The following is a 27,548-nucleotide window of genomic DNA, read 5'->3' as shown; positions in this document are numbered from 1 at the left end:
CAGTTTATCATAACAGGAACATACCACTCCATCAGTTTATCATAACAGGAACATACCACTCCATCAGTTTATCATAACAGAAACATACCACTCCATCAGTTTATCATAACAGGAACATACCACTCCATCAGTTTATCATAACAGGAACATACCACTCCATCAGTTTATCATAACAGGAGCATACCACTCCATCATTTTATCATAACAGGAACATACCACTCCATCAGTTTATCATAACAGGAACATACCACTCCATCAGTTTATCATAACAGAAACATACCACTCCATCAGTTTATCATATCAGGAACATACCACTCCATCATTGCAGTTCATCATAACAGGAACATACCACTCCATCAGTTTATCATATCAGGAACATACCACTCCATCATTTCAGTTCATCATAACAGGAACATACCACTCCATCAGTTTATCATATCAGGAACATACCACTCCATCATTTCAGTTTATCATAACAGGAACATACCACTCCATCAGTTTATCATAACAGAAACATACCACTCCATCAGTTTATCATAACAGGAACATACCACTCCATCATTTCAGTTTATCATAACAGGAACATACCACTCCATCAGTTTATCATAACAGAAACATACCACTCCATCAGTTTATCATAACATGAACATACCACTCCATCAGTTTATCATATCAGGAACATACCACTCCATCATTTCAGTTTATCATATCAGGAACATACCACTCCATCAGTTTATCATAACAGAAACATACTACTCCATCAGTTTATCATAACAGGAACATACCACTCCATCAGTTTATCATAACAGGAACATACCACTCCATCAGTTTATCATAACAGAAACATACTACTCCATCAGTTTATCATAACAGGAACATACCACTCCATCAGTTTATCATAACAGGAACATACCACTCCATCAGTTTATCATAACAGGAACATACCACTCCATCAGTTTATCATAACAGGAACATACCACTCCATCATTTCAGTTTATCATAACAGGAACATACCACTCCATCATTTCAGTTTATCATAACAGGAACATACCACTCCATCAGTTTATCATAACAGAAACATACCACTCCATCAGTTCAGTTCATCATAACAGGAACATACTACTCCATCAGTTTATCATAACAGGAACATACCACTCCATCAGTTTATCATAACAGGAGCATACCACTCCATCATTTCAGTTCATCATAACAGGAACATACCACTCCATCAGTTTATCATAACAGGAACATACCACTCCATCAGTTTATCATAACAGGAACATACCACTCCATCAGTTTATCATAACAGGAGCATACCACTCCATCATTTCAGTTCATCATAACAGGAACATACCACTCCATCATTTCAGTTTATCATAACAGGAACATACCACTCCATCAGTTTATCATAACAGGAACATACCACTCCATCAGTTTATCATAACAGAAACATACCACTCCATCAGTTCAGTTCATCATAACAGGAACATACCACTCCATCAGATTATCATAACAGGAACATACCACTCCATCAGTTTATCATAACAGAAACATACTACTCCATCAGTTTATCATAACAGGAACATACCACTCCATCAGTTTATCATAACAGGAACATACCACTCCATCAGTTTATCATAACAGGAGCATACCACTCCATCATTTCAGTTCATCATAACAGGAACATACCACTCCATCAGTTTATCATAACAGGAACATACCACTCCATCAGTTCATCATAACAGGAGCATACCACTCCATCATTTCAGTTCATCATAACAGGAACATACCACTCCATCAGTTTATCATAACAGGAACATACCACTCCATCAGTTTATCATAACAGGAACATACCACTCCATCAGTTTATCATAACAGGAGCATACCACTCCATCATTTCAGTTCATCATAACAGAAACATACTACTCCATCAGTTTATCATAACAGGAACATACCACTCCATCAGTTTATCATAACAGGAACATACCACTCCATCAGTTTATCATAACAGGAACATACCACTCCATCAGTTTATCATAACAGGAACATACCACTCCATCATTTCAGTTTATCATAACAGGAACATACCACTCCATCATTTCAGTTTATCATAACAGGAACATACCACTCCATCAGTTTATCATAACAGAAACATACCACTCCATCAGTTCAGTTCATCATAACAGGAACATACCACTCCATCAGTTTATCATAACAGGAACATACCACTCCATCAGTTTATCATAACAGAAACATACTACTCCATCAGTTTATCATAACAGGAACATACCACTCCATCAGTTTATCATAACAGGAACATACCACTCCATCAGTTTATCATAACAGGAACATACCACTCCATCAGTTTATCATAACAGGAACATACCACTCCATCATTTCAGTTTATCATAACAGGAACATACTACTCCATCAGTTTATCATAACAGAAACATACCACTCCATCAGTTCAGTTCATCATAACAGGAACATACCACTCCATCAGTTTATCATAACAGGAACATACCACTCCATCATTTTATCATAACAGAAACATACTACTCCATCAGTTTATCATAACAGGAACATACCACTCCATCAGTTTATCATAACAGGAACATACCACTCCATCAGTTTATCATAACAGGAACATACCACTCCATCAGTTTATCATAACAGGAGCATACCACTCCATCATTTCAGTTCATCATAACAGGAACATACCACTCCATCAGTTTATCATAACAGGAACATACCACTCCATCAGTTTATCATAACAGGAGCATACCACTCCATCATTTCAGTTCATCATAACAGGAACATACCACTCCATCAGTTTATCATAACAGGAACATACCACTCCATCAGTTTATCATAACAGGAACATACCACTCCATCAGTTTATCATAACAGGAGCATACCACTCCATCATTTCAGTTCATCATAACAGGAACATACCACTCCATCAGTTTATCATAACAGAAACATACTACTCCATCAGTTTATCATAACAGGAACATACCACTCCATCAGTTTATCATAACAGGAACATACCACTCCATCAGTTTATCATAACAGGAACATACCACTCCATCAGTTTATCATAACAGGAACATACCACTCCATCATTTCAGTTCATCATAACAGGAACATAACACTCCATCAGTTTATCATAACAGGAACATACCACTCCATCAGTTTATCATAACAGGAACATACCACTCCATCAGTTTATCATAACAGGAGCATACCACTCCATCATTTCAGTTCATCATAACAGAAACATACTACTCCATCAGTTTATCATAACAGGAACATACCACTCCATCAGTTTATCATAACAGGAACATACCACTCCATCAGTTTATCATAACAGGAACATACCACTCCATCAGTTTATCATAACAGGAACATACCACTCCATCATTTCAGTTTATCATAACAGGAACATACCACTCCATCATTTTATCATAACAGGAACATACCACTCCATCAGTTTATCATAACAGGAACATACCACTCCATCAGTTTATCGTAACAGGAACATACCACTCCATCAGTTTATCATAACAGGAACATACCACTCCATCATTTCAGTTTATCATAACAGGAACATACCACTCCATCAGTTTATCATAACAGGAACATACCACTCCATCAGTTTATCGTAACAGGAACATACCACTCCATCAGTTTATCATAACAGGAACATACCACTCCATCAGTTTATCATAACAGGAACATACCACTCCATCAGTTTATCATAACGGGAACATACCACTCCATCATTTCAGTTTATCATAACAGAAACATACCACTCCATCATTTCAGTTTATCATAACAGGAACATACTACTCCATCAGTTTATCATAACAGGAACATACCACTCCATCAGTTTATCATAACAGGAACATACCACTCCATCAGTTTATCATAACAGGAACATACCACTCCATCAGTTTATCATAACAGGAACATACCACTCCATCAGTTTATCATAACATGAACATACCACTCCATCAGTTTATCATAACAGGAACATACCACTCCATCAGTTTATCATAACAGGAACATACCACTCCATCAGTTTATCATAACAGGAACATACCACTCCATCAGTTTATCATAACAGGAACATACCACTCCATCAGTTTATCATAACGGGAACATACCACTCCATCATTTCAGTTTATCATAACAGAAACATACCACTCCATCATTTCAGTTTATCATAACAGGAACATACTACTCCATCAGTTTATCATAACAGGAACATACCACTCCATCAGTTTATCATAACAGGAACATACCACTCCATCAGTTTATCATAACAGGAACATACCACTCCATCAGTTTATCATAACAGGAACATACCACTCCATCAGTTTATCATAACATGAACATACCACTCCATCAGTTTATCATAACAGGAACATACCACTCCATCAGTTCAGTTTATCATAACAGGAACAAACCACTCCATCAGTTTATCATAACAGGAACATACCACTCCATCAGTTTATCATAACAGGAACATACCACTCCATCATTTCAGTTTATCATAACAGGAACATACCACTCCATCAGTTTATCATAACAGGAACATACCACTCCATCAGTTTATCATAACAGGAACATACCACTCATACCACTCCATCATTTTGACAACACCCAGTGACATAGCAGCGCGCAAAATTAAACAACAGAAATACTCATAATAATAATTCATAAATCATACAAGTGTTATACATCGGTTTAAAGATGAACTTCTTGTTAATCCAGCCACAGTGTCAGATTTCAAAAAGGCTTTACTGCGAAAGCAAACCATGCTATTATCTGAGTACAGCACCCCATCAACCACTAGTTTATCAGGGGCTCAACCACTAGTTATCAGGGGCTCAACCACTAGTTATCAGGGGCTCATTCACTAGTTTATCAGGGGCTCAACCACTAGTTCATCAGGGGCTCAACCACTAGTTCATCAGGGGCTCAACCACTAGTTTATCAGGGGCTCAACCACTAGTTTATCAGGGGCTCAACCACTAGTTTATCAGGGGCTCAACCACTAGTTCATCAGGGGCTCAACCACTAGTTCATCAGGGGCTCAACCACTAGTTCATCAGGGGCTCAACCACTAGTTTATCAGGGGCTCAACCACTAGTTCATCAGGGGCTCAACCACTAGTTTATCAAGAGCTGGGCTGAACCACGAGTACATCAGTGCATCAAGGTCTGGGTGATGCATGACGGTTCTGAGCCAAATATATAGCCAGTAGGTTCACAAAATCTCTGGAACAGGGTCGGAGGGAGATAGAGGAAATAGAGGATAGAGGAAACTATTCTGTATGAGTTGGAACAACTGCTATTTACGATCAATTAAAATGTCCTTCAATTAGTCGTTCATAGGTTGTAAATGTCTCAGACTGGGTTAGGGTTAGGTTTGTAAATGTCTCAGACTGGGTTAGGCTTGAAAATGTCTCAGACTGGGTTAGGGTTGGGTTTGTAAATGTATCAGACTGGGTTAGGGTTAGGTTTGTAAATGTCTCAGACTGGGTTAGGGTTAGGTTTGTAAATGTCTCAGACTGGGTTAGGGTTGGGTTTGTAAATGTCTCAGACTGGGTTAGGGTTAGGTTTGTAAATGTCTCAGACTGGGTTAGGCTTGTAAATGTCTCAGACTGGGTTAGGGTTGGGTTTGTAAATGTATCAGACTGGGTTAGGGTTAGGTTTGTAAATGTCTCAGACTGGGTTAGGCTTGTAAATGTCTCAGACTGGGTTAGGGTTAGATTTGTAAATGTCTCAGACTGGGTTAGGCTTGTAAATGTCTCAGACTGGGTTAGGGTTGGGTTTGTAAATGTATCAGACTGGGTTAGGGTTAGGTTTGTAAATGTCTCAGACTGGGTTAGGCTTGTAAATGTCTCAGACTGGGTTAGGGTTAGATTTGTAAATGTCTCAGACTGGGTTAGGGTTAGGCTTGTAAATGTCTCAGATCAGTCATTAAACTAATGGTCCTGATAGATGACTATGTAGAGTTCCACATATAACACGTAAATCCATGTCGATTCTGCAATAGGGCGTAGAGCAGGGATTAGTTTTATTCTCATGGAGTAAATCTCTGTGAAGCTAAACTCTAGCCTTACTAAATCATAATCAGCTCTGAAGGCTGACAGTTAATCAATCATACACCTAGATGTTAATGGGTCCCTGAACAGTAAAATCTCTGTGGGTTGAATATTCCAATAACCTAACTAATGATGGCTCCCCTTACTGTCACATTGTGGACTTGATAGGGGAGGCGGAAATGAACAATCTCAACTATGGTATCATGTGATAAAGTAATATTGTAGAAAGTTCGCACAAATGCTCCAAAACAGTGGCGTTAACGGGAACAACACGTACTCACCAACCTACCCATACCATCACACCGCAACAGCAGACCTACCGCAAGGCTTTTAGTTCTCTTCCCACACTTAGTGGTCCTCTTTCTCTCACAGACATGACCCTGGTCTGGAACTCTGATGAAAACACACGCTGACACACACACACACACACACTCACACTGACACACGGTAACTGTCACGTTGTGTAAATGATTGGAGACAGGTGCAGGAATACGTAATAGGGGTTTTAATACTCCACCCAAATTACACGACATGCCATGAAAGGCACGGGGACGAAGCCCGAAACAAACACGTATACAAAACACACAGGGATGTAACCCAAACAAAAGAGCACCGTTAAACCTGTAATAAATACACGGGACGAGACCCGTAATAACAATATACGGGACGAGACCTGTAATAACAATACACGGGACGAGACCCGTAATAACAATACACGGGACGAGACCCGTAATAACAATACACGGGACGAGACCCGTAATAACAATACACGGGACGAGACCCGTAATAACAATACACGGGACGAGACCCGTAATAACAATACACGGGACGAGACCCGTAATAACAATACACGGGACGAGACCCGTAATAACAATACACGGGACGAGACCCGAAATAACAATACACGGGACGAGACCCGTAATAACAATACACGGGACGAGACCCGTAATAACAATATACGGGACGAGACCCGTAATAACAATACACGGGACGAGACCCGTAATAACAATACACGGGACGAGACCCGTAATAACAATACACGGGACGAGACCCGTAATAACAATACACGGGACGAGACCCGTAATAACAATACACGGGATGAGACCCGTAATAACAATACACGGGACGAGACCCGTAATAACAATTGCAAAAAACACGCAGCACGAAAGCCGAAACAACAACACAGGCACTCACAGGTCCAACGGCCATGGTAACAATAATCGACACGGACAATGGGGAGGCACATATATACAATTACTAATCAGGGGAATTGGGAACCAGGAGTGCGTAATTAGACAGTTCAGTGAAGACTAGAAGGTCGGGGATGTAGAACTTCGGAACTCACGCTGACACACTGTAGCACTCACACTGATACAACAGGGAAAGAGACACTCATTGTCTTCTGAGGGACAATCCCAGGGTATTACATACACCAGGTCATTAATGGCGTGAAGCCTAACCAAATGCATAGGTGTTAAACAACACAGCTCATTTGCCTCATAGATGCAGGGGGGCATTAAAGACAGTAAATGTGAACTGGATTTACCATAGCTAATGAATGATCTGGTATTACCATAGCTAATGAATGATCTGGTATTACCATAGCGAATGAATGATCTGGTATTACCATAGCGAATGAATGATCTGATATTACCATAGCGAATGAATGATCTGATATTACCATAGCGAATGAATGATCTGATATTACCATAGCGAATGAATGATCTGATATTACCATAGCTAATGAATGATCTGATATTACCATAGCGAATGAATGATCTGATATTACCATAGCTAATGAATGATCTGATATTACCATAGCGAATGAATGATCTGATATTACCATAGCTAATGAATGATCTGGTATTACCATAGCGAATGAATGATCTGGTATTACCATAGCTAATGAATGATCTGGTATTACCATAGCGAATGAATGATCTGGTATTACCATAGCTAATGAATGATCTGGTATTACCATAGCTAATGAATGATCTGGTATTACCATAGCTAATGAATGATCTGATAATACCATAGCTAATGAATGCTCTGGTATTACCCAATGACTGTATCTATTAAGGGGTATTACCATATCTAATTAAAATATATTTGCATATCTAATGAGCTAGTGATATTCCTTGGCTCATCATACATGTTAAAACATTCAACCTCTGTCCTCCTGTCCTTCTGTCGTTCTGGGAACATGCACTCAATGACACTCTGGGCCCTCTGTTAATAGCCAAAGACCCTCCTCTATTACCATGTTCAGCTGGGTTACTACAGCAACCCTCCTCTATTACCATGTTCAGCTGGGTTACTACATTACCCCTCTATTACCATGTTCAGCTGGGTTACTATAGCAACCCTCCTCTATTACCATGTTCAGCTGGGTTACTACATCAACCCTCTATTACCATGTTCAGCTGGGTTACTACATCAACCCTCCCCTATTACCATGTTCAGCTGGGTTACTACAGCAACCCTCCTCTATTACCATGTTCAGCTGGGTTACTACAGCAACCCTCCTCTATTACCATGTTCAGCTGGGTTACTACATCAACCCTCTATTACCATGTTCAGCTGGGTTACTACAGCATCCCTCCCCTATTACCATGTTCAGCTGGGTTACTACAGCATCCCTCCTCTATTACCATGTTCAGCTGGGTTACTACATCAACCCTCTATTACCATGTTCAGCTGGGTTACTACAGCAACCCTCCCCTATTACCATGTTCAGCTGGGTTACTACGGCAACCCTCCTCTATTACCATGTTCAGCTGGGTTACTACAGCAACCCTCCTCTATTACCATGTTCAGCTGGGTTACTACATCAACCCTCTATTACCATGTTCAGCTGGGTTACTACATCAACCCTCTATTACCATGTTCAGCTGGGTTACTACAGCATCCCTCCTCTATTACCATGTTCAGCTGGGTTACTACATCAACCCTCTATTACCATGTTCAGCTGGGTTACTACGGCAACCCTCCTCTATTACCATGTTCAGCTGGGTTACTATAGCAACCCTCCTCTATTACCATGTTCAGCTGGGTTACTACATCAACCCTCCTCTATTACCATGTTCAGCTGGGTTACTACAGCAACCCTCCTCTATTACCATGTTCAGCTGGGTTACTACATCAACCCTCCCCTATTACCATGTTCAGCTGGGTTACTACAGCAACCCTCCTCTATTACCATGTTCAGCTGGGTTACTACAGCAACCCTCCTCTATTACCATGTTCAGCTGGGTTACTACATCAACCCTCCTCTATTACCATGTTCAGCTGGGTTACTACATCAACCCTCCTCTATTACCATGTTCAGCTGGGTTACTACATCAACCCTCCCCTATTACCATGTTCAGCTGGGTTACTACATCAACCCTCCTCTATTACCATGTTCAGCTGGGTTACTACATCAACCCTCCTCTATTACCATGTTCAGCTGGGTTACTACAGCAACCCTCCTCTATTACCATGTTCAGCTGGGTTACTACATCAACCCTCCTCTATTACCATGTTCAGCTGGGTTACTACATCAACCCTCCTCTATTACCATGTTCAGCTGGGTTACTACAGCAACCCTCTATTACCATGTTCAGCTGGGTTACTACATCAACCCTCCTCTATTACCATGTTCAGCTGGGTTACTACAGCAACCCTCCCCTATTACCATGTTCAGCTGGGTTACTACATCAACCCTCCTCTATTACCATGTTCAGCTGGGTTACTACAGCAACCCTCCTCTATTACCATGTTCAGCTGGGTTACTACATCAACCCTCCTCTATTACCATGTTCAGCTGGGTTACTACATCAACCCTCCTCTATTACCATGTTCAGCTGGGTTACTACAGCAACCCTCCCCTATTACCATGTTCAGCTGGGTTACTACATCAACCCTCCTCTATTACCATGTTCAGCTGGGTTACTACAGCAACCCTCCTCTATTACCATGTTCAGCTGGGTTACTACATCAACCCTCCTCTATTACCATGTTCAGCTGGGTTACTACAGCAACCCTCCTCTATTACCATGTTCAGCTGGGTTACTATAGCAACCCTCCTCTATTACCATGTTCAGCTGGGTTACTACATCAACCCTCCTCTATTACCATGTTCAGCTGGGTTACTACATCAACCCTCCTCTATTACCATGTTCAGCTGGGTTACTACAGCAACCCTCCTCTATTACCATGTTCAGCTGGGTTACTATAGCAACCCTCCTCTATTACCATGTTCAGCTGGGTTACTACAGCAACCCTCCCCTATTACCATGTTCAGCTGGGTTACTACATCAACCCTCCTCTATTACCATGTTCAGCTGGGTTACTACAGCATCCCTCCTCTATTACCATGTTCAGCTGGGTTACTACAGCAACCCTCTATTACCATGTTCAGCTGGGTTACTACATCAACCCTCCCCTATTACCATGTTCAGCTGGGTTACTACAGCATCCCTCCTCTATTACCATGTTCAGCTGGGTTACTACAGCAACCCTCCTCTATTACCATGTTCAGCTGGGTTACTACAGCAACCCTCCCCTATTACCATGTTCAGCTGGGTTACTACAGCAACCCTCCCCTATTACCATGTTCAGCTGGGTTACTACAGCAACCCTCCTCTATTACCATGTTCAGCTGGGTTACTACATCAACCCTCCTCTATTACCATGTTCAGCTGGGTTACTACAGCAACCCTCCCCTATTACCATGTTCAGCTGGGTTACTACAGCAACCCTCCCCTATTACCATGTTCAGCTGGGTTACTACAGCAACCCTCCTCTATTACCATGTTCAGCTGGGTTACTACATCAACCCTCCTCTATTACCATGTTCAGCTGGGTTACTACGGCAACCCTCCTCTATTACCATGTTCAGCTGGGTTACTACAGCAACCCTCCTCTATTACCATGTTCAGCTGGGTTACTACAGCAACCCTCCTCTATTACCATGTTCAGCTGGGTTACTACAGCAACCCTCCCCTATTACCATGTTCAGCTGGGTTACTACAGCAACCCTCCTCTATTACCATGTTCAGCTGGGTTACTACAGCAACCCTCCCCTATTACCATGTTCAGCTGGGTTACTACGGCAACCCTCCTCTATTACCATGTTCAGCTGGGTTACTACAGCAACCCTCCTCTATTACCATGTTCAGCTGGGTTACTACGGCAACCCTCCTCTATTACCAGCTGGGTTACTACAGCAACCCTCCTCTATTACCATGTTCAGCTGGGTTACTACGGCAACCCTCCTCTATTACCTTGTTCAGCTGGGTTACTACATCAACCCTCCCCTATTACCATGTTCAGCTGGGTAACTACATTAACCCTCCTCTATTACCATGTTCAGCTGGGTTACTACAGCAACCCTCCTCTATTACCATGTTCAGCTGGGTTACTACATCAACCCTCCTCTATTACCATGTTCAGCTGGGTTACTACAGCAACCCTCCTCTATTACCATGTTCAGCTGGGTTACTACAGCAACCCTCTATTACCATGTTCAGCTGGGTTACTACAGCAACCCTCCTCTATTACCATGTTCAGCTGGGTTACTACATCAACCCTCCTCTATTACCATGTTCAGCTGGGTTACTACAGCAACCCTCCTCTATTACCATGTTCAGCTGGGTTACTACATCAACCCTCCCCTATTACCATGTTCAGCTGGGTTACTACAGCAACCCTCCTCTATTACCATGTTCAGCTGGGTTACTACAGCAACCCTCCCCTATTACCATGTTCAGCTGGGTTACTACGGCAACCCTCCTCTATTACCATGTTCAGCTGGGTTACTACAGCAACCCTCCTCTATTACCATGTTCAGCTGGGTTACTACGGCAACCCTCCTCTATTACCATGTTCAGCTGGGTTACTACGGCAACCCTCCTCTATTACCATGTTCAGCTGGGTTACTACATCAACCCTCCTCTATTACCATGTTCAGCTGGGTTACTACGGCAACCCTCCTCTATTACCATGTTCAGCTGGGTTACTACGGCAACCCTCCTCTATTACCATGTTCAGCTGGGTTACTACAGCATCCCTCCTCTATTACCATGTTCAGCTGGGTTACTACAGCATCCCTCCTCTATTACCATGTTCAGCTGGGTTACTACAGCAACCCTCCTCTATTACCATGTTCAGCTGGGTTACTACAGCAACCCTCCTCTATTACCATGTTCAGCTGGGTTACTACAGCATCCCTCCTCTATTACCATGTTCAGCTGGGTTACTACAGCAACCCTCCTCTATTACCATGTTCAGCTGGGTTACTACGGCAACCCTCCTCTATTACCATGTTCAGCTGGGTTACTACAGCAACCCTCCTCTATTACCATGTTCAGCTGGGTTACTACAGCATCCCTCCTCTATTACCATGTTCAGCTGGGTTACTACAGCATCCCTCCTCTATTACCATGTTCAGCTGGGTTACTACAGCAACCCTCCCCTATTACCATGTTCAGCTGGGTTACTCCAGCGACTGACTTTTCTTATTTTAATTTAAACTTTATTTATTCAAGAAGTCTCATTAAGGTCAGGAGAACTCTTTTACAAGGGAGACCTCGCCCAGGGCAGAGCGACAGGAGGCAGGAATGACAGGGGTCAAGGATGAAAAGAAGCAGGGATGACAGGAGGCAGGAATGACAGGGGTCAAGGATGACAGGAGGCAGGAATGACAGGGGTCAAGGATGACAGGAGGCAGGAATGACAGGAGTTTGGAATGACAGGGGCCAAGGATGACAGGAGGCAGGGATGACAGGGGTCAAGGTGTTGTGCTGCCTCAGTGTTGTACTGCATCAGGGTTGTACTGCCTCAGGGTTGTACTGCCTCAGGGTTGTACTGCCTCAGGGTTGTACTGCCTCAGTGTTGTACTGCCCCAGTGTTGTACTGCCTCAGTGTTGTACTGCCTCAGTGTTGTACTGCCTCAGTGTTGTACTGCCTCAGTGTTGTACTGCCTCAGTGTTGTACTGCCTCAGTGTTGTACTGCCTCAGTGTTGTACTGCCCCAGTGTTGTACTGCCCCAGTGTTGTACTACCGACCGACCGACCGACCGACCGACCGACCGACCGACCGACCGACCGACCGACCGACCGACCGACCGACCGACCGACCGACCGACCGACCGACCGACCGACCGACCGACCGACAGACAGACAGACAGACAGACAGACAGACAGACAGACAGACAGACAGACAGACAGACAGACAGACAGACAGACAGACAGACAGACAGACAGACAGACAGACAGACAGACAGACAGACAGACAGGTTCGGAGAAGAGAAGAGGAGGAAGAAAATAACGAGGAGAAGGGTCTGTTATACTGCAGAGCTGTTTTAACAAGACAAGGACGGAAGAGGACGGGGAGAAGGAGAAGAACAGAAGAGAGAAAAGGATGGACAAGATGAATAAATGTGGGCTGAGTTCAGAGTTACTTTAATACGAGGACAGAAGCAGTGTGTCTGCTCACTGAGACGAGAGGCCATGGGCGTACAACAGGTTCTATTATTAGTCTAGACAGATAGAACGATGCTGCCTCTCCCCTCCTCCCCTTTTCAACTGGGTTGGATCAGCATCATGTACTGTACAGTTTAAACTGGGTTGGATCAGCAACATGTACTGTACAGTTTAAACTGGGTTGGATCAGCATCATGTACTGTACAGTTTAAACTGGGTTGGATCAGCATCATGTACTGTACAGTTTAAACTGGGTTGGATCAGCATCATATACTGTACAGTTTAAACTGGGTTGGATCAGCATCATGTATTGGACAGTTTAAACTGGGTTGGATCAGCATCATATACTGTACAGTTTAACCTGGGTTGGATCAGCATCATATACTGTACAGTTTAAACTGGGTTGGATCAGCATCATGTACTGTACAGTTTAAACTGGGTTGGATCAATATCATGTACTGTACAGTTTAAACTGGGTTGGATCAGCATCATGTACTGTACAGATTAAACTGGGTTGGATCAGCATCATGTACTGTACAGTATAAACTGGGTTGGATCAGCATCATATACTGTACAGTTTAAACTGGGTTGGATCAGCATCATATACTGTACAGTTTAAACTGGGTTGGATCAGCATCATGTACTGTACAGTTTAAACTGGGTTGGATCAATATCATGTACTGTACAGTTTAAACTGGGTTGGATCAGCATCATGTACTGTACAGTTTAAACTGGGTTGGATCAATATCATGTACTGTGCAGTTTAAACTGGGTTGGATCAGCATCATGTACTGTACAGTTTAAACTGGGTTGGATCAATATCATGTACTGTACAGTTTAAACTGGGTTGGATCAGCATCATGTACTGTACAGTTTAAACTGGGTTGGATCAATATCATGTACTGTACAGTTTAAACTGGGTTGGATCAATATCATGTACTGTACAGTTTAAACTGGGTTGGATCAATATCATGTACTGTACAGTTTAAACTGGGTTGGATCAGCATCATGTACTGTACAGTTTAAACTGGGTTGGATCAATATCATGTACTGTGCAGTTTAAACTGGGTTGGATCAGCATCATTAAATAAAGGAAAAATATATATATAAAATGGGCCTCACCCCAGGTAGCTAGGTAACATAGTTATCACCTCAGGTAGCTAGGTAATACAGGCATCTCCCCAGGTAGCTAGGTAACATAGTTATCACCCCAGGTAGCTAGGTAACATAGTTATCACCTCAGGTAGCTAGGTAACATAGTTATCACCCCAGGTATCTAGGTAACATAGTCATCACCCCAGGTAGCTAGGTAACATAGTCATCACCCCAGGTAGCTAGGTAACATAGTTATCACCTCAGGTAGCTAGGTAACATAGTTATCACCCCAGGTATCTAGGTAACATAGTCATCACCCCAGGTAGCTAGGTAACATAGTCATCACCCCAGGTAGCTAGGTAACATAGTTATCACCCCAGGTAGCTAGGTAACATAGTTATCACCTCAGGTAGCTAGGTAACATAGTTATCACCCCAGGTATCTAGGTAACATAGTCATCACCCCAGGTAGCTAGGTAACATAGTTATCACCTCAGGTAGCTAGGTAACATAGTTATCACCCCAGGTATCTAGGTAACATAGTTATCACCCCAGGTAGCTAGGTAACATAGTCATCACCCCAGGTAGCTAGGTAACATAGTCATCACCCCAGGTAGCTAGGTAACATAGTTATCTCCCCAGGTAGCTAGGTAACATAGTCATCACCCCAGGTAGCTAGGTAACATAGTCATCACCCCAGGTAGCTAGGTAACATAGTCATCACCCCAGGTAGCTAGGTAACATAGTTATCACCTCAGGTAGCTAGGTAACATAGTTATCACCTCAGGTAGCTAGGTAACATAGTCATCACCCCAGGTAGCTAGGTAACATAGTCATCACCCCAGGTAGCTAGGTAACATAGTTATCACCCCAGGTATCTAGGTAACATAGGGATCTCCCCAGGTAGCTAGGTAACATAGTTATCACCTCAGGTATCTAGGTAACATAGGGATCTCCCCAGGTAGCTAGGTAACATAGTTATCACCCCAGGTATCTAGGTAACATAGGGATCTCCCCAGGTAGCTAGGTAGGGTTAGCTGCAGCTAGTTGGCTGTACCTAGTCATCTCCCCAGGTATCTAGGTACATAGTCATCACCCCAGGTATCTAGGTAACATAGGGATCTCCCCAGGTAGCTAGGTAGGGTTAGCTGCAGCTAGTTGGCTGTACCTAGTCATCTCCCCAGGTATCTAGGTCACCTGCCCTAGAGGGTGATATGGGCATCACCCCAGGTATCTAGGTCACCTGCCCTAGAGGGTGATATGGGCCTCTTATGTAACCTTTATTTGACAGGGAGTCATGACTCATGATGAGACCAAGGTCTGTTTAACAAATGAGCCCTCTAATTACAAATATACACATGAAATACAATTACGAAATGCAAAACAGGAATACAAAACACCATCATAGACAATAAACTCATTCTTCATCAACAAGGTCCTCAATCAGCAGACTGAATTACCCTACAGGTACCAAACACCTCAGCAGTCTGAATTGCCCTAGAGGTACCAAACACCTCAGCAGTCTGAATTGCCCTACAGGTACCAAACACCTCAGCAGTCTGAATTGCCCTAGAGGTACCAAACACCTCAGCAGTCTGAATTGCCCTAGAGGTACCAAACACCTCAGCAGTCTGAATTACCCTACAGGTACCAAACACCTCAGCAGTCTGAATTACCCTAGAGGTACCAAACACCTCAGCAGTCTGAATTGCCCTACAGGTACCAAACACCTCAGCAGTCTGAATTGCCCTAGAGGTACCAAACACCTCAGCAGTCTGAATTACCCTAGAGGTACCAAACACCTCAGCAGTCTGAATTGCCCTACAGGTACCAAACACCTCAGCAGTCTGAATTACCCTAGAGGTACCAAACACCTCAGCAGTCTGAATTGCCCTACAGGTACCAAACACCTCAGCAGACTGAATTGCCCTAGAGGTACCAAACACCTCAGCAGTCTGAATTACCCTACAGGTACCAAACACCTCAGCAGTCTGAATTACCCTACAGGTACCAAACACCTCAGCAGTCTGAATTACCCTACAGGTACCAAACACCTCAGCAGACTGAATTACCCTACAGGTACCAAACACCTCAGCAGTCTGAATTACCCTACAGGTACCAAACACCTCAGCAGACTGAATTACCCTACAGGTACCAAACACCTCAGCAGTCTGAAATACCCTACAGGTACCAAACACCTCAGCAGACTGAATTACCCTACAGGTACCAAACACCTCAGCAGTCTGAATTACCCTAGAGGTACCAAACACCTCAGCAGGCTGAATTACCCTACAGGTACCAAACACCTCAGCAGACTGAATTACCCTACAGGTACCAAACACCTCAGCAGTCTGAATTACCCTACAGGTACCAAACACCTCAGCAGTCTGAATTACCCTAGAGGTACCAAACACCTCAGCAGTCTGAATTACCCTAGAGGTACCAAACACCTCAGCAGTCTGAATTGCCCTACAGGTACCAAACACCTCAGCAGACTGAATTACCCTACAGGTACCAAACACCTCAGCAGACTGAATTACCCTACATGTACCAAACACCTCAGCAGTCTGAATTACCCTACAGGTACCAAACACCTCAGCAGTCTGAATTACCCTAGAGGTACCAAACACCTCAGCAGTCTGAATTACCCTAGAGGTACCAAACACCTCAGCAGTCTGAATTGCCCTACAGGTACCAAACACCTCAGCAGTCTGAATTGCCCTACAGGTACCAAACACCTCAGCAGACTGAATTGCCCTAGAGGTACAAAACACCTCAGCAGTCTGAATTACCCTACAGGTACCAAACACCTCAGCAGACTGAATTACCCTACAGGTACCAAACATCTCAGCAGTCTGAATTACCCTAGAGGTACCAAACACCTCAGCAGACTGAATTACCCTACAGGTACCAAACACCTCAGCAGTCTGAATTACCCTAGAGGTACCAAACACCTCAGCAGACTGAATTACCCTAGAGGTACCAAACACCTCAGCAGTCTGAATTGCCCTAGAGGTACCAAACACCTCAGCAGTCTGAATTGCCCTACAGGTACCAAACACCTCAGCAGTCTGAATTGCCCTACAGGTACCAAACACCTCAGCAGTCTGAATTGCCCTAGAGGTACCAAACACCTCAGCAGTCTGAATTACCCTAGAGGTACCAAACACCTCAGCAGTCTGAATTGCCCTAGAGGTACCAAACACCTCAGCAGACTGAATTACCCTACAGGTACCAAACACCTCAGCAGTCTGAATTACCCTAGAGGTACCAAACACCTCAGCAGACTGAATTACCCTAGAGGTACCAAACACCTCAGCAGTCTGAATTACCCTAGAGGTACCAAACACCTCAGCAGTCTGAATTACCCTACAGGTACCAAACACCTCAGCAGACTGAATTACCCTACAGGTACCAAACACCTCAGCAGTCTGAATTGCCCTAGAGGTACCAAACACCTCAGCAGACTGAATTGCCCTAGAGGTACCAAACACCTCAGCAGACTGAATTACCCTACAGGTACCAAACACCTCAGCAGGCTGAATTACCCTACAGGTACCAAAAAACTCAGCAGTCTGAATTACCCTAGAGGTACCAAACACCTCAGCAGACTGAATTACCCTACAGGTACCAAACACCTCAGCAGTCTGAATTACCCTAGAGGTACCAAACACCTCAGCAGTCTGAATTACCCTAGAGGTACCAAACACCTCAGCAGTCTGAATTGCCCTACAGGTACCAAACACCTCAGCAGTCTGAATTGCCCTAGAGGTACCAAACACCTCAGCAGTCTGAATTACCCTACAGGTACCAAACACCTCAGCAGTCTGAATTGCCCTAGAGGTACCAAACACCTCAGCAGTCTGAATTGCCCTAGAGGTACCAAACACCTCAGCAGACTGAATTACCCTACAGGTACCAAACACCTCAGCAGTCTGAATTACCCTACAGGTACCAAACACCTCAGCAGTCTGAATTACCCTAGAGGTACCAAACACCTCAGCAGTCTGAATTACCCTAGAGGTACCAAACACCTCAGCAGTCTGAATTGCCCTACAGGTACCAAACACCTCAGCAGTCTGAATTGCCCTACAGGTACCAAACACCTCAGCAGACTGAATTGCCCTAGAGGTACCAAACACCTCAGCAGTCTGAATTACCCTACAGGTACCAAACACCTCAGCAGACTGAATTACCCTACAGGTACCAAACATCTCAGCAGTCTGAATTACCCTAGAGGTACCAAACACCTCAGCAGACTGAATTACCCTACAGGTACCAAACACCTCAGCAGTCTGAATTGCCCTAGAGGTACCAAACACCTCAGCAGACTGAATTACCCTAGAGGTACCAAACACCTCAGCAGTCTGAATTGCCCTAGAGGTACCAAACACCTCAGCAGTCTGAATTGCCCTACAGGTACCAAACACCTCAGCAGTCTGAATTGCCCTACAGGTACCAAACACCTCAGCAGTCTGAATTGCCCTAGAGGTACCAAACACCTCAGCAGTCTGAATTACCCTAGAGGTACCAAACACCTCAGCAGTCTGAATTGCCCTAGAGGTACCAAACACCTCAGCAGACTGAATTACCCTACAGGTACCAAACACCTCAGCAGTCTGAATTACCCTAGAGGTACCAAACACCTCAGCAGACTGAATTACCCTAGAGGTACCAAACACCTCAGCAGTCTGAATTACCCTAGAGGTACCAAACACCTCAGCAGTCTGAATTACCCTACAGGTACCAAACACCTCAGCAGACTGAATTACCCTACAGGTACCAAACACCTCAGCAGTCTGAATTGCCCTAGAGGTACCAAACACCTCAGCAGACTGAATTGCCCTAGAGGTACCAAACACCTCAGCAGACTGAATTACCCTACAGGTACCAAACACCTCAGCAGGCTGAATTACCCTACAGGTACCAAAAAACTCAGCAGTCTGAATTACCCTAGAGGTACCAAACACCTCAGCAGACTGAATTACCCTACAGGTACCAAACACCTCAGCAGTCTGAATTACCCTAGAGGTACCAAACACCTCAGCAGTCTGAATTACCCTAGAGGTACCAAACACCTCAGCAGTCTGAATTGCCCTACAGGTACCAAACACCTCAGCAGTCTGAATTGCCCTAGAGGTACCAAACACCTCAGCAGTCTGAATTACCCTACAGGTACCAAACACCTCAGCAGTCTGAATTGCCCTAGAGGTACCAAACACCTCAGCAGTCTGAATTGCCCTAGAGGTACCAAACACCTCAGCAGACTGAATTACCCTACAGGTACCAAACACCTCAGCAGTCTGAATTACCCTACAGGTACCAAACACCTCAGCAGTCTGAATTGCCCTAGAGGTACCAAACACCTCAGCAGACTGAATTGCCCTAGTGGTACCAAACACCTCAGCAGTCTGAATTACCCTAGAGGTACCAAACACCTCAGCAGTCTGAATTGCCCTAGAGGTACCAAACACCTCAGCAGACTGAATTACCCTACAGGTACCAAACACCTCAGCAGGCTGAATTACCCTACAGGTACCAAACACCTCAGCAGACTGAATTACCCTAGAGGTACCAAACACTTCAGCAGTCTGAATTACCCTACAGGTACCAAACACCTCAGCAGTCTGAATTACCCTAGAGGTACCAAACACTTCAGCAGTCTGAATTACCCTACAGGTACCAAACACCTCAGCAGTCTGAATTACCCGAGAGGTACCAAACACTATAGCAGTCTGAATTACCCTAGAGGTACCAAACACCTCAGCAGTCTGAATTGCCCTACAGGTACCAAACACCTCAGCAGTCTGAATTGCCCTACAGGTACCAAACACCTCAGCAGACTGAATTACCCTAGAGGTACCAAACACCTCAGCAGTCTGAATTACCCTACAGGTACCAAACACCTCAGCAGTCTGAATTACCCTAGAGGTACCAAACACCTCAGCAGTCTGAATTGCCCTAGAGGTACCAAACACCTCAGCAGGCTGAATTACCCTAGAGGTACCAAACACCTCAGCAGTCTGAATTGCCCTACAGGTACCAAACACCTCAGCAGTCTGAATTGCCCTAGAGGTACCAAACACCTCAGCAGTCTGAATTACCCTACAGGTACCAAACACCTCGGCAGTCTGAATTACCCTAGAGGTACCAAACACCTCAGCAGTCTGAATTGCCCTAGAGGTACCAAACACCTCAGCAGACTGAATTACCCTACAGGTACCAAACACCTCAGCAGTCTGAATTGCCCTAGAGGTACCAAACACCCCAGCAGACTGAATTGCCCTAGAGGTACCAAACACCTCAGCAGTCTGAATTGCCCTACAGGTACCAAACACCTCAGCAGTCTGAATTGCCCTACAGGTACCAAACACCTCAGCAGACTGAATTACCCTAGAGGTACCAAACACCTCAGCAGTCTGAATTACCCTACAGGTACCAAACACCTCAGCAGTCTGAATTACCCTAGAGGTACCAAACACCTCAGCAGTCTGAATTGCCCTAGAGGTACCAAACACCTCAGCAGGCTGAATTACCCTAGAGGTACCAAACACCTCAGCAGTCTGAATTGCCCTACAGGTACCAAACACCTCAGCAGTCTGAATTGCCCTAGAGGTACCAAACACCTCAGCAGTCTGAATTACCCTACAGGTACCAAACACCTCAGCAGTCTGAATTACCCTAGAGGTACCAAACACCTCAGCAGTCTGAATTGCCCTAGAGGTACCAAACACCTCAGCAGACTGAATTACCCTACAGGTACCAAACACCTCAGCAGGCTGAATTACCCTACAGGTACCAAACACATCAGCAGACTGAATTACCCTAGAGGTACCAAACACTTCAGCAGTCTGAATTACCCTACAGGTACCAAACACCTCAGCAGTCTGAATTACCCTAGAGGTACCAAACACTTCAGCAGTCTGAATTACCCTACAGGTACCAAACACCTCAGCAGTCTGAATTACCCTAGAGGTACCAAACACTATAGCAGTCTGAATTACCCTAGAGGTACCAAACACCTCAGCAGTCTGAATTGCCCTACAGGTACCAAACACCTCAGCAGTCTGAATTGCCCTAGAGGTACCAAACATCTCAGCAGACTGAATTGCCCTAGAGGTACCAAACACCTCAGCAGTCTGAATTACCCTAGAGGTACCAAACACCTCAGCAGTCTGAATTGCCCTAGAGGTACCAAACACCTCAGCAGGCTGAATTACCCTAGAGGTACCAAACACCTCAGCAGTCTGAATTACCCTAGAGGTACCAAACACCTCAGCAGTCTGAATTACCCTAGAGGTACCAAACACCTCAGCAGTCTGAATTACCCTAGAGGTACCAAACACCTCAGCAGTCTGAATTACCCTAGAGGTACCAAACACTATAGCAGTCTGAATTGCCCTAAAGGTACCAAACACTATAGCAGTCTGAATTACCCTAGAGGTACCAAACACTCCAGCAGTCTGAATTGCCCGAGAGGCACCAAAAACCTAAAATCTAAGAGAATTTGGGAGATTATTCCACAAGTGTAGAAAAACTAAAAGCTGATTTAACTTACTCTGTAGAGACCGAAGGGATTCCAGAGTTAGACATCCCTGAGAACGGGTATGGTGACTCGTACGTGTAAAGATTAGCAATGATGTTAGGTACAGCAGGAGTTGTTGTAAAATAGCTTTATAACTGAAAAGAGAGCAATGTATCGATGATGACGCTTTAAAGTTTGTAATCAAGAAAACACATGTGCTAAGTGTCTGACTGCCAATCTGTAGTGATCGGGGAAAAATCTATACACTTACATATCACAATATTTTTTGAGATGATATTATATCAATACTTTGTCTCCAAATATTTTTGCTAGGTAGGGTTAGCTGCCACTAGTTGGCTGTACCTAGTCATCACCCCAGGTAGCTAGGTAACATAGGCATCACCCCAGGTATCTAGGTAGGGTTAGCTAGTTGGCTCTACCTGAGCCAGAACTCATATAGCTTGTTCTCCATCTTGTTTTTAAATAGTCAAGTCGATAGTCAAGTCAAGTTTAAATAGTCAAGTTTTGGCAAGTCGGTTAGGACATCTACTTTGCGCGTGACACAAGTAATTTTTCCAATAATTGTTTACAAAGATTATTTCAATTATAATTCACTGGATCACAATTCCAGTGGGTCAGAAGTTTACACTAAGTTGACTGTGCCTTTAAACTAGTTGGAAAATTACAGATAATGATGTCATGGCTTTAGAAGCTTCTGATAGGCTAATTGACATAATTTCAGTCAATTGGAGGTGTACCTGTGGATGTATTTCAAGGCCTACCTTCAAACTCAGTGCCTCATTGCTTGACAACATGGTAACATCAAACAAAATCAGCCAATACCTCAGAAAATAAATTGTAGGCCTCCACAAGTCTGGTTCATCCTTGGGAGCAATTTCCAAACGCCTGAAGGTACCACGTCCGTCTGTACAAACAATAGTATGCAAGTATAAACACCATGGGACCATGCAGCCGTCATACCGCACAGGAAGGAGAAGCGTTCTGTCTCCTAGAGATGAACGTACTTTGGTGCGAAAAGTGCAAATCAATCCCAGAACAACAGCAAAGGACCTTGTGAAGATTCTGGAGGAAACCGATACAAAAATATCTATATCCAAGGTAAAAACGAGTCCTATATCGACAAAACCTGAAAGGCTGCTCAGCAAGGAAGAAGCCACAGCTCCAAAACCGTCATAAAAAAGCCAGACTACGGTTTGCAACTGCACAAGGGGACAAAGATCGTACTTTTTGGAGAAATGTCCTCTGGTCTGATGAAACAGAAATAGAACTGTTTGGGCATAATGACCATCATTATGTTTGGAGGATAAAGGGGGAGGCTTGCAAGCCAAAAGAACACCATCCCAACCGTGAAGCACGGGGGTGGCAGCATCATGTTGTGGGGGTGCTTTGCTGCAGGAGGGACTGGTGCACTTCACAAAATAGATGGCTTCATGAGGTAGGAAAATTATGTGGATATATTGAAGCAACATCTCAAGACATCAGTCAGGAAGTTAAAGCTTGGTCGCAAATGGGTCTTCCAAATGGACAATGACCCCAAGCATACTTCCAAAGTTGTGGAAAAATGGTTTAAGGACAACAAAGTCAATGTATTGGAGTGGCCATCACAAAGCCCTGACCTCAATCCGATGGAAAATGTGTAGGCAGAACTGAAAAAGCGTGTGCGAGAAAGGAGGCCTACAAACCTGACTCAGTTACACCAGCTCTGTCAGGAGGAATGGGCCGAAATTGACCCAACTTACTGTGGGAAGCTTCTGGAAGGCTACCCGACACGTTTGACCTAAGTTAAACAATTTAAAGGCAATGCTACCAAATACTAATTGAGTGTTTGTAAACTTCTGACCCACTGGGAATGTGATGAACAAAATAAAAGCTGAATTAAATAATTCTCTCTACTATTATTCTGACATTTCACATTCTTAAAATAAAGTGGTGATCCTAACTGACCTAAGACAGGGAATTTTTTAAATGTCAGGAATTGTGAAAAACTGAGTTGAAATGTATTTCGCTAAGGTGTATGTAAACTTCTGACTTCAACTGTATATGTACTAAAATGGGAATCAAATTGGTACCAAACACTACCACAAAGGTGTTTGGAGGTCCACCCACCAAAGAAGGTTGACATAAATGACAAAATCTGTTGTTTGTGAATACGAAAATAATCGGAGATTACACATTTGTATATAATTGATGTTAAATTTTAAAGAATGTCAACATTATTATATGAAAAAAATATTTTCTAGAAATTATGAAATAGTTTGACAACACTGTTTGTAAGCTTTTAAAAATATCAATACCAAACATGTATCTTTTCCAGTGATGAATACATGGAGGTATCATGGTATGGTGGGGTATGCAGAACATTCAGGATGCAGAACGGGTTTGACTCCCTTTATCTCTTAAATGTCTTGGCATTCAGGTCCAAAAAGTCACATGTATGGAACGTTTTGTATTGAAAGTTTTGTGACCCAGCATACCTACTGATGTCACTGACTGACCCATAGGGGAGGTAGGCCAGCTGGGCCAGGCTGGCACAGGAGAAGAGAGGCCAAGGCTGCCACAGGAGAAGAGAGGCCAAGGCTGGCACAGGAGAAGAGAGGCCAAGGCTGGCACAGGAGAAGAGAGGCCAAGGCTGGCACAGGAGAAGAGAGGCCAAGGCTGGCACAGGAGAAGAGAGGTCAAGGCTGGCACAGGAGAAGAGAGGCCAAGGCTGGCACAGGAGACGAGAGACCAAGGCTGGCACAGGAGAGGAGAGGCCAAGGCTGGCACAGGAGAAGAGAGGCCAAGGCTGGCACAGGAGAGGAGAGGCCAAGGCTGGCACAGGAGAAGAGAGGCCAAGGCTGGCACAGGAGAAGAGAGACCAAGGCTGGCACAGGAGAAGAGAGACCAAGGCTGGCACAGGAGAAGAGAGACCAAGTCTGGCACAGGAGACGAGAGACCAAGGCTGGCACAGGAGAAGAGAGGCCAAGGCTGGCACAGGAGACGAGAGACCAAGGCTGGCACAGGAGAAGAGAGACCAAGGCTGGCACAGGAGACGAGAGACCAAGGCGAGCTGTACATGTAAGGCCTACATCTGGGATGTTGGGTTGGCATGAAACAGCTTGGTCTGAATCTGTGTTGTTGGGTTGGCATGAAACACACAAGGCTCAATAGACTGGTGTAAAGGTGTACGTTAGTCATTTGGTTGACATAGCTACAAGCACAGGGATCACACTCAAAACACTAAAGGGCCTAGAAGAAAAAACGAATAAGTAAGGATAGAAAGAAGGATAAAAAGTGGAAAGATGGAGAAAGAGAGGAAATGAGGAGAAAGAGAGGAAATGAGGAGAAAGAGAGGAAATGAGGAGAAAGAGAGGAAATAAGGAGAAAGAGAGGAAATGAGGAGAAAGAGAGGAAATGAGGAGAAAGAGAGGAAATAAGGAGAAAGAGAGGAAATGAGGAGAAAGAGAGGAAATGAGGAGAAAGAGAGGAAATAAGGAGAAAGAGAGGAAATGAGGAGAAAGAGAGGAAATGAGGAGAAAGAGAGGAAATAAGGAGAAAGAGAGGAAATGAGGAGAAAGAGAGGAAATGAGGAGAAAGGAAGCCTAGCACAAGGTAAGGCTCTAACAGGAGGTGTTCAAACAGGATGCACCTCGGGAGGACACACTGTTGACTACAGGTACTGGTTCTCTACAGTAAGAAGGTACAACCTAATCCGTCTTTATAGTCATCTTCAACCCATTTATCAAGAGGCCAAGTGCTGAGACTACATCCAGCAGAACAACCAGACCTTTTCTTCTGATATGTTAAGGCTTGACTTCCTCTAAAGAGGATGGCTGTTGGTTTGATAAAGCCAATTGGAAATAGACCAAACCCTTGACAGTGAAAATATATTGGTCTTTGTTAATCTAATTAATTCCATATATCACTGAATTCACTATATCATTTGGTCAAATGTGAGATACTCCATTCATACTGAAACACGGAGACAGAAGAGAGAAGTGAACAATAATCCCAACCTGACCTCTGACCCTAACCCCTGACCCTAACCCAGATGAATTACCTCTAGTCTCTGCACCATTTCTCGTATATCTTCTTCACAGCCATCCTGAGCAGACAACATCACACACTCTCCTCTCTCGTAGAAGACCTTGATGCTAATAATCCCAGATGTCCATCCGATGACATCACGACAGGAACAGTTGAAGACTACGTTCTTAGACTGCTCCTCTATTAAAATGATGAACTCGTTGGACACGCCCAAGAGACAGTCCACGTCTGCTGATTGGCCAAAGTCCCGTGCGGTGACGGACCAGGTGATGGCGCCGACAGAGAACAGGTGAGCGTCTTTACGAGGTTTGGTCTTCTCTTTCTTCTTGGCTCCCAGTGTGATGAAACTGAACTTCACAGCCGAGTCCATGGTTGCCGTGGACACGAAGTTCTCGGCCAGGTCGCGGAGGTACTCCTGGCGCGTTCTGGTTGCCATGGCACGGAACTTCTCAGATTTGTGGGCGGCGTTCTCCCCATTGATGACCTTGGCCAATAGGAAGTCTCGGAACACAGCGGACTTGGGGAAGGTCACTGCCTTGGGGATTGGAGGGCCGAACAGAGGGACATCTTTAGAACGAGAGACAGCAACGCTGTAGGGGGAGTGAGAGAGAAGAAAGAGAGGACAGAGTTAATTCTAACTATCCTAGTGATTTCCAGACATTGCTGTGGAGTTGTGATTGCTTCTAGTGTTTTCTAGACATTACTGTGGAGTCATGATGGCTCCAAGTGATTTCCAGACATTACTGTGGATTCATGATGGCTCCAAGTGATTTCCAGACATTACTGTGGAGTCATGATGGCTCCAAGTGATTTCCAGACATTACTGTGGAGTCATGATGGCTCCAAGTGATTTCCAGACATTACTGTGGAGTCATGATGGCTCCTAGTGATTTCCAGACATTGCTGTGCAGTCATGATGGCTCCTAGTCATTTCCAGACATTACTGTGGAGTCGAGATGGCTCCTAGTAACTTCCAGACATTGCTGTGGAGTCATGATGGCTCCTAGTCATTTCCAGATATTACTGTGGAGTCATGATGGCTCCTAGTGATTTCCAGACATTACTGTGGAGTCATGATGGCTCCTAGTGATTTCCAGACATTACTGTGGAGTCGTGATGGCTCCAAGTGATTTCCAGACATTACTGTGGAGTCATGATGGCTCCTAGTGATTTCCAGACATTACTGTGGAGTCATGATGGCTCCTAGTGATTTATAGACATTACTGTGGAGTCATGATGGCTCCTATTGAGTTCCAGACATTACTGTGGAGTCTTGATGGCTCCTAGTGATTTCCAGACAT

At 44.2% G+C, this 27,548-nt stretch overlaps 1 protein-coding gene across 4 annotated transcripts in view; it reads right to left on the bottom strand.

Annotated features, from left to right (window-relative positions):
- Positions 1-27,548, bottom strand: part of sipa1l2 (signal induced proliferation associated 1 like 2) — a 467,180-nt gene that overhangs the window by 151,083 nt on the left and 288,549 nt on the right. For all 4 annotated transcript variants that reach the window (XM_071391253.1, XM_071391254.1, XM_071391255.1 and 1 more), the window contains exon 11: positions 26,261-26,837. In XM_071391253.1, the coding sequence (XP_071247354.1) occupies positions 26,261-26,837 (577 nt within the window). The remainder of the gene's footprint in view (positions 1-26,260; positions 26,838-27,548) is intronic.

This window comes from Salvelinus alpinus, chromosome 3 (assembly GCF_045679555.1).
Source record: "Salvelinus alpinus chromosome 3, SLU_Salpinus.1, whole genome shotgun sequence".
Lineage (NCBI taxonomy): Eukaryota > Metazoa > Chordata > Actinopteri > Salmoniformes > Salmonidae > Salvelinus > Salvelinus alpinus.
The sequence above is the reverse complement of the archived record's forward strand: the minus strand, read 5'-3'. Positions and strand labels throughout refer to the sequence as shown.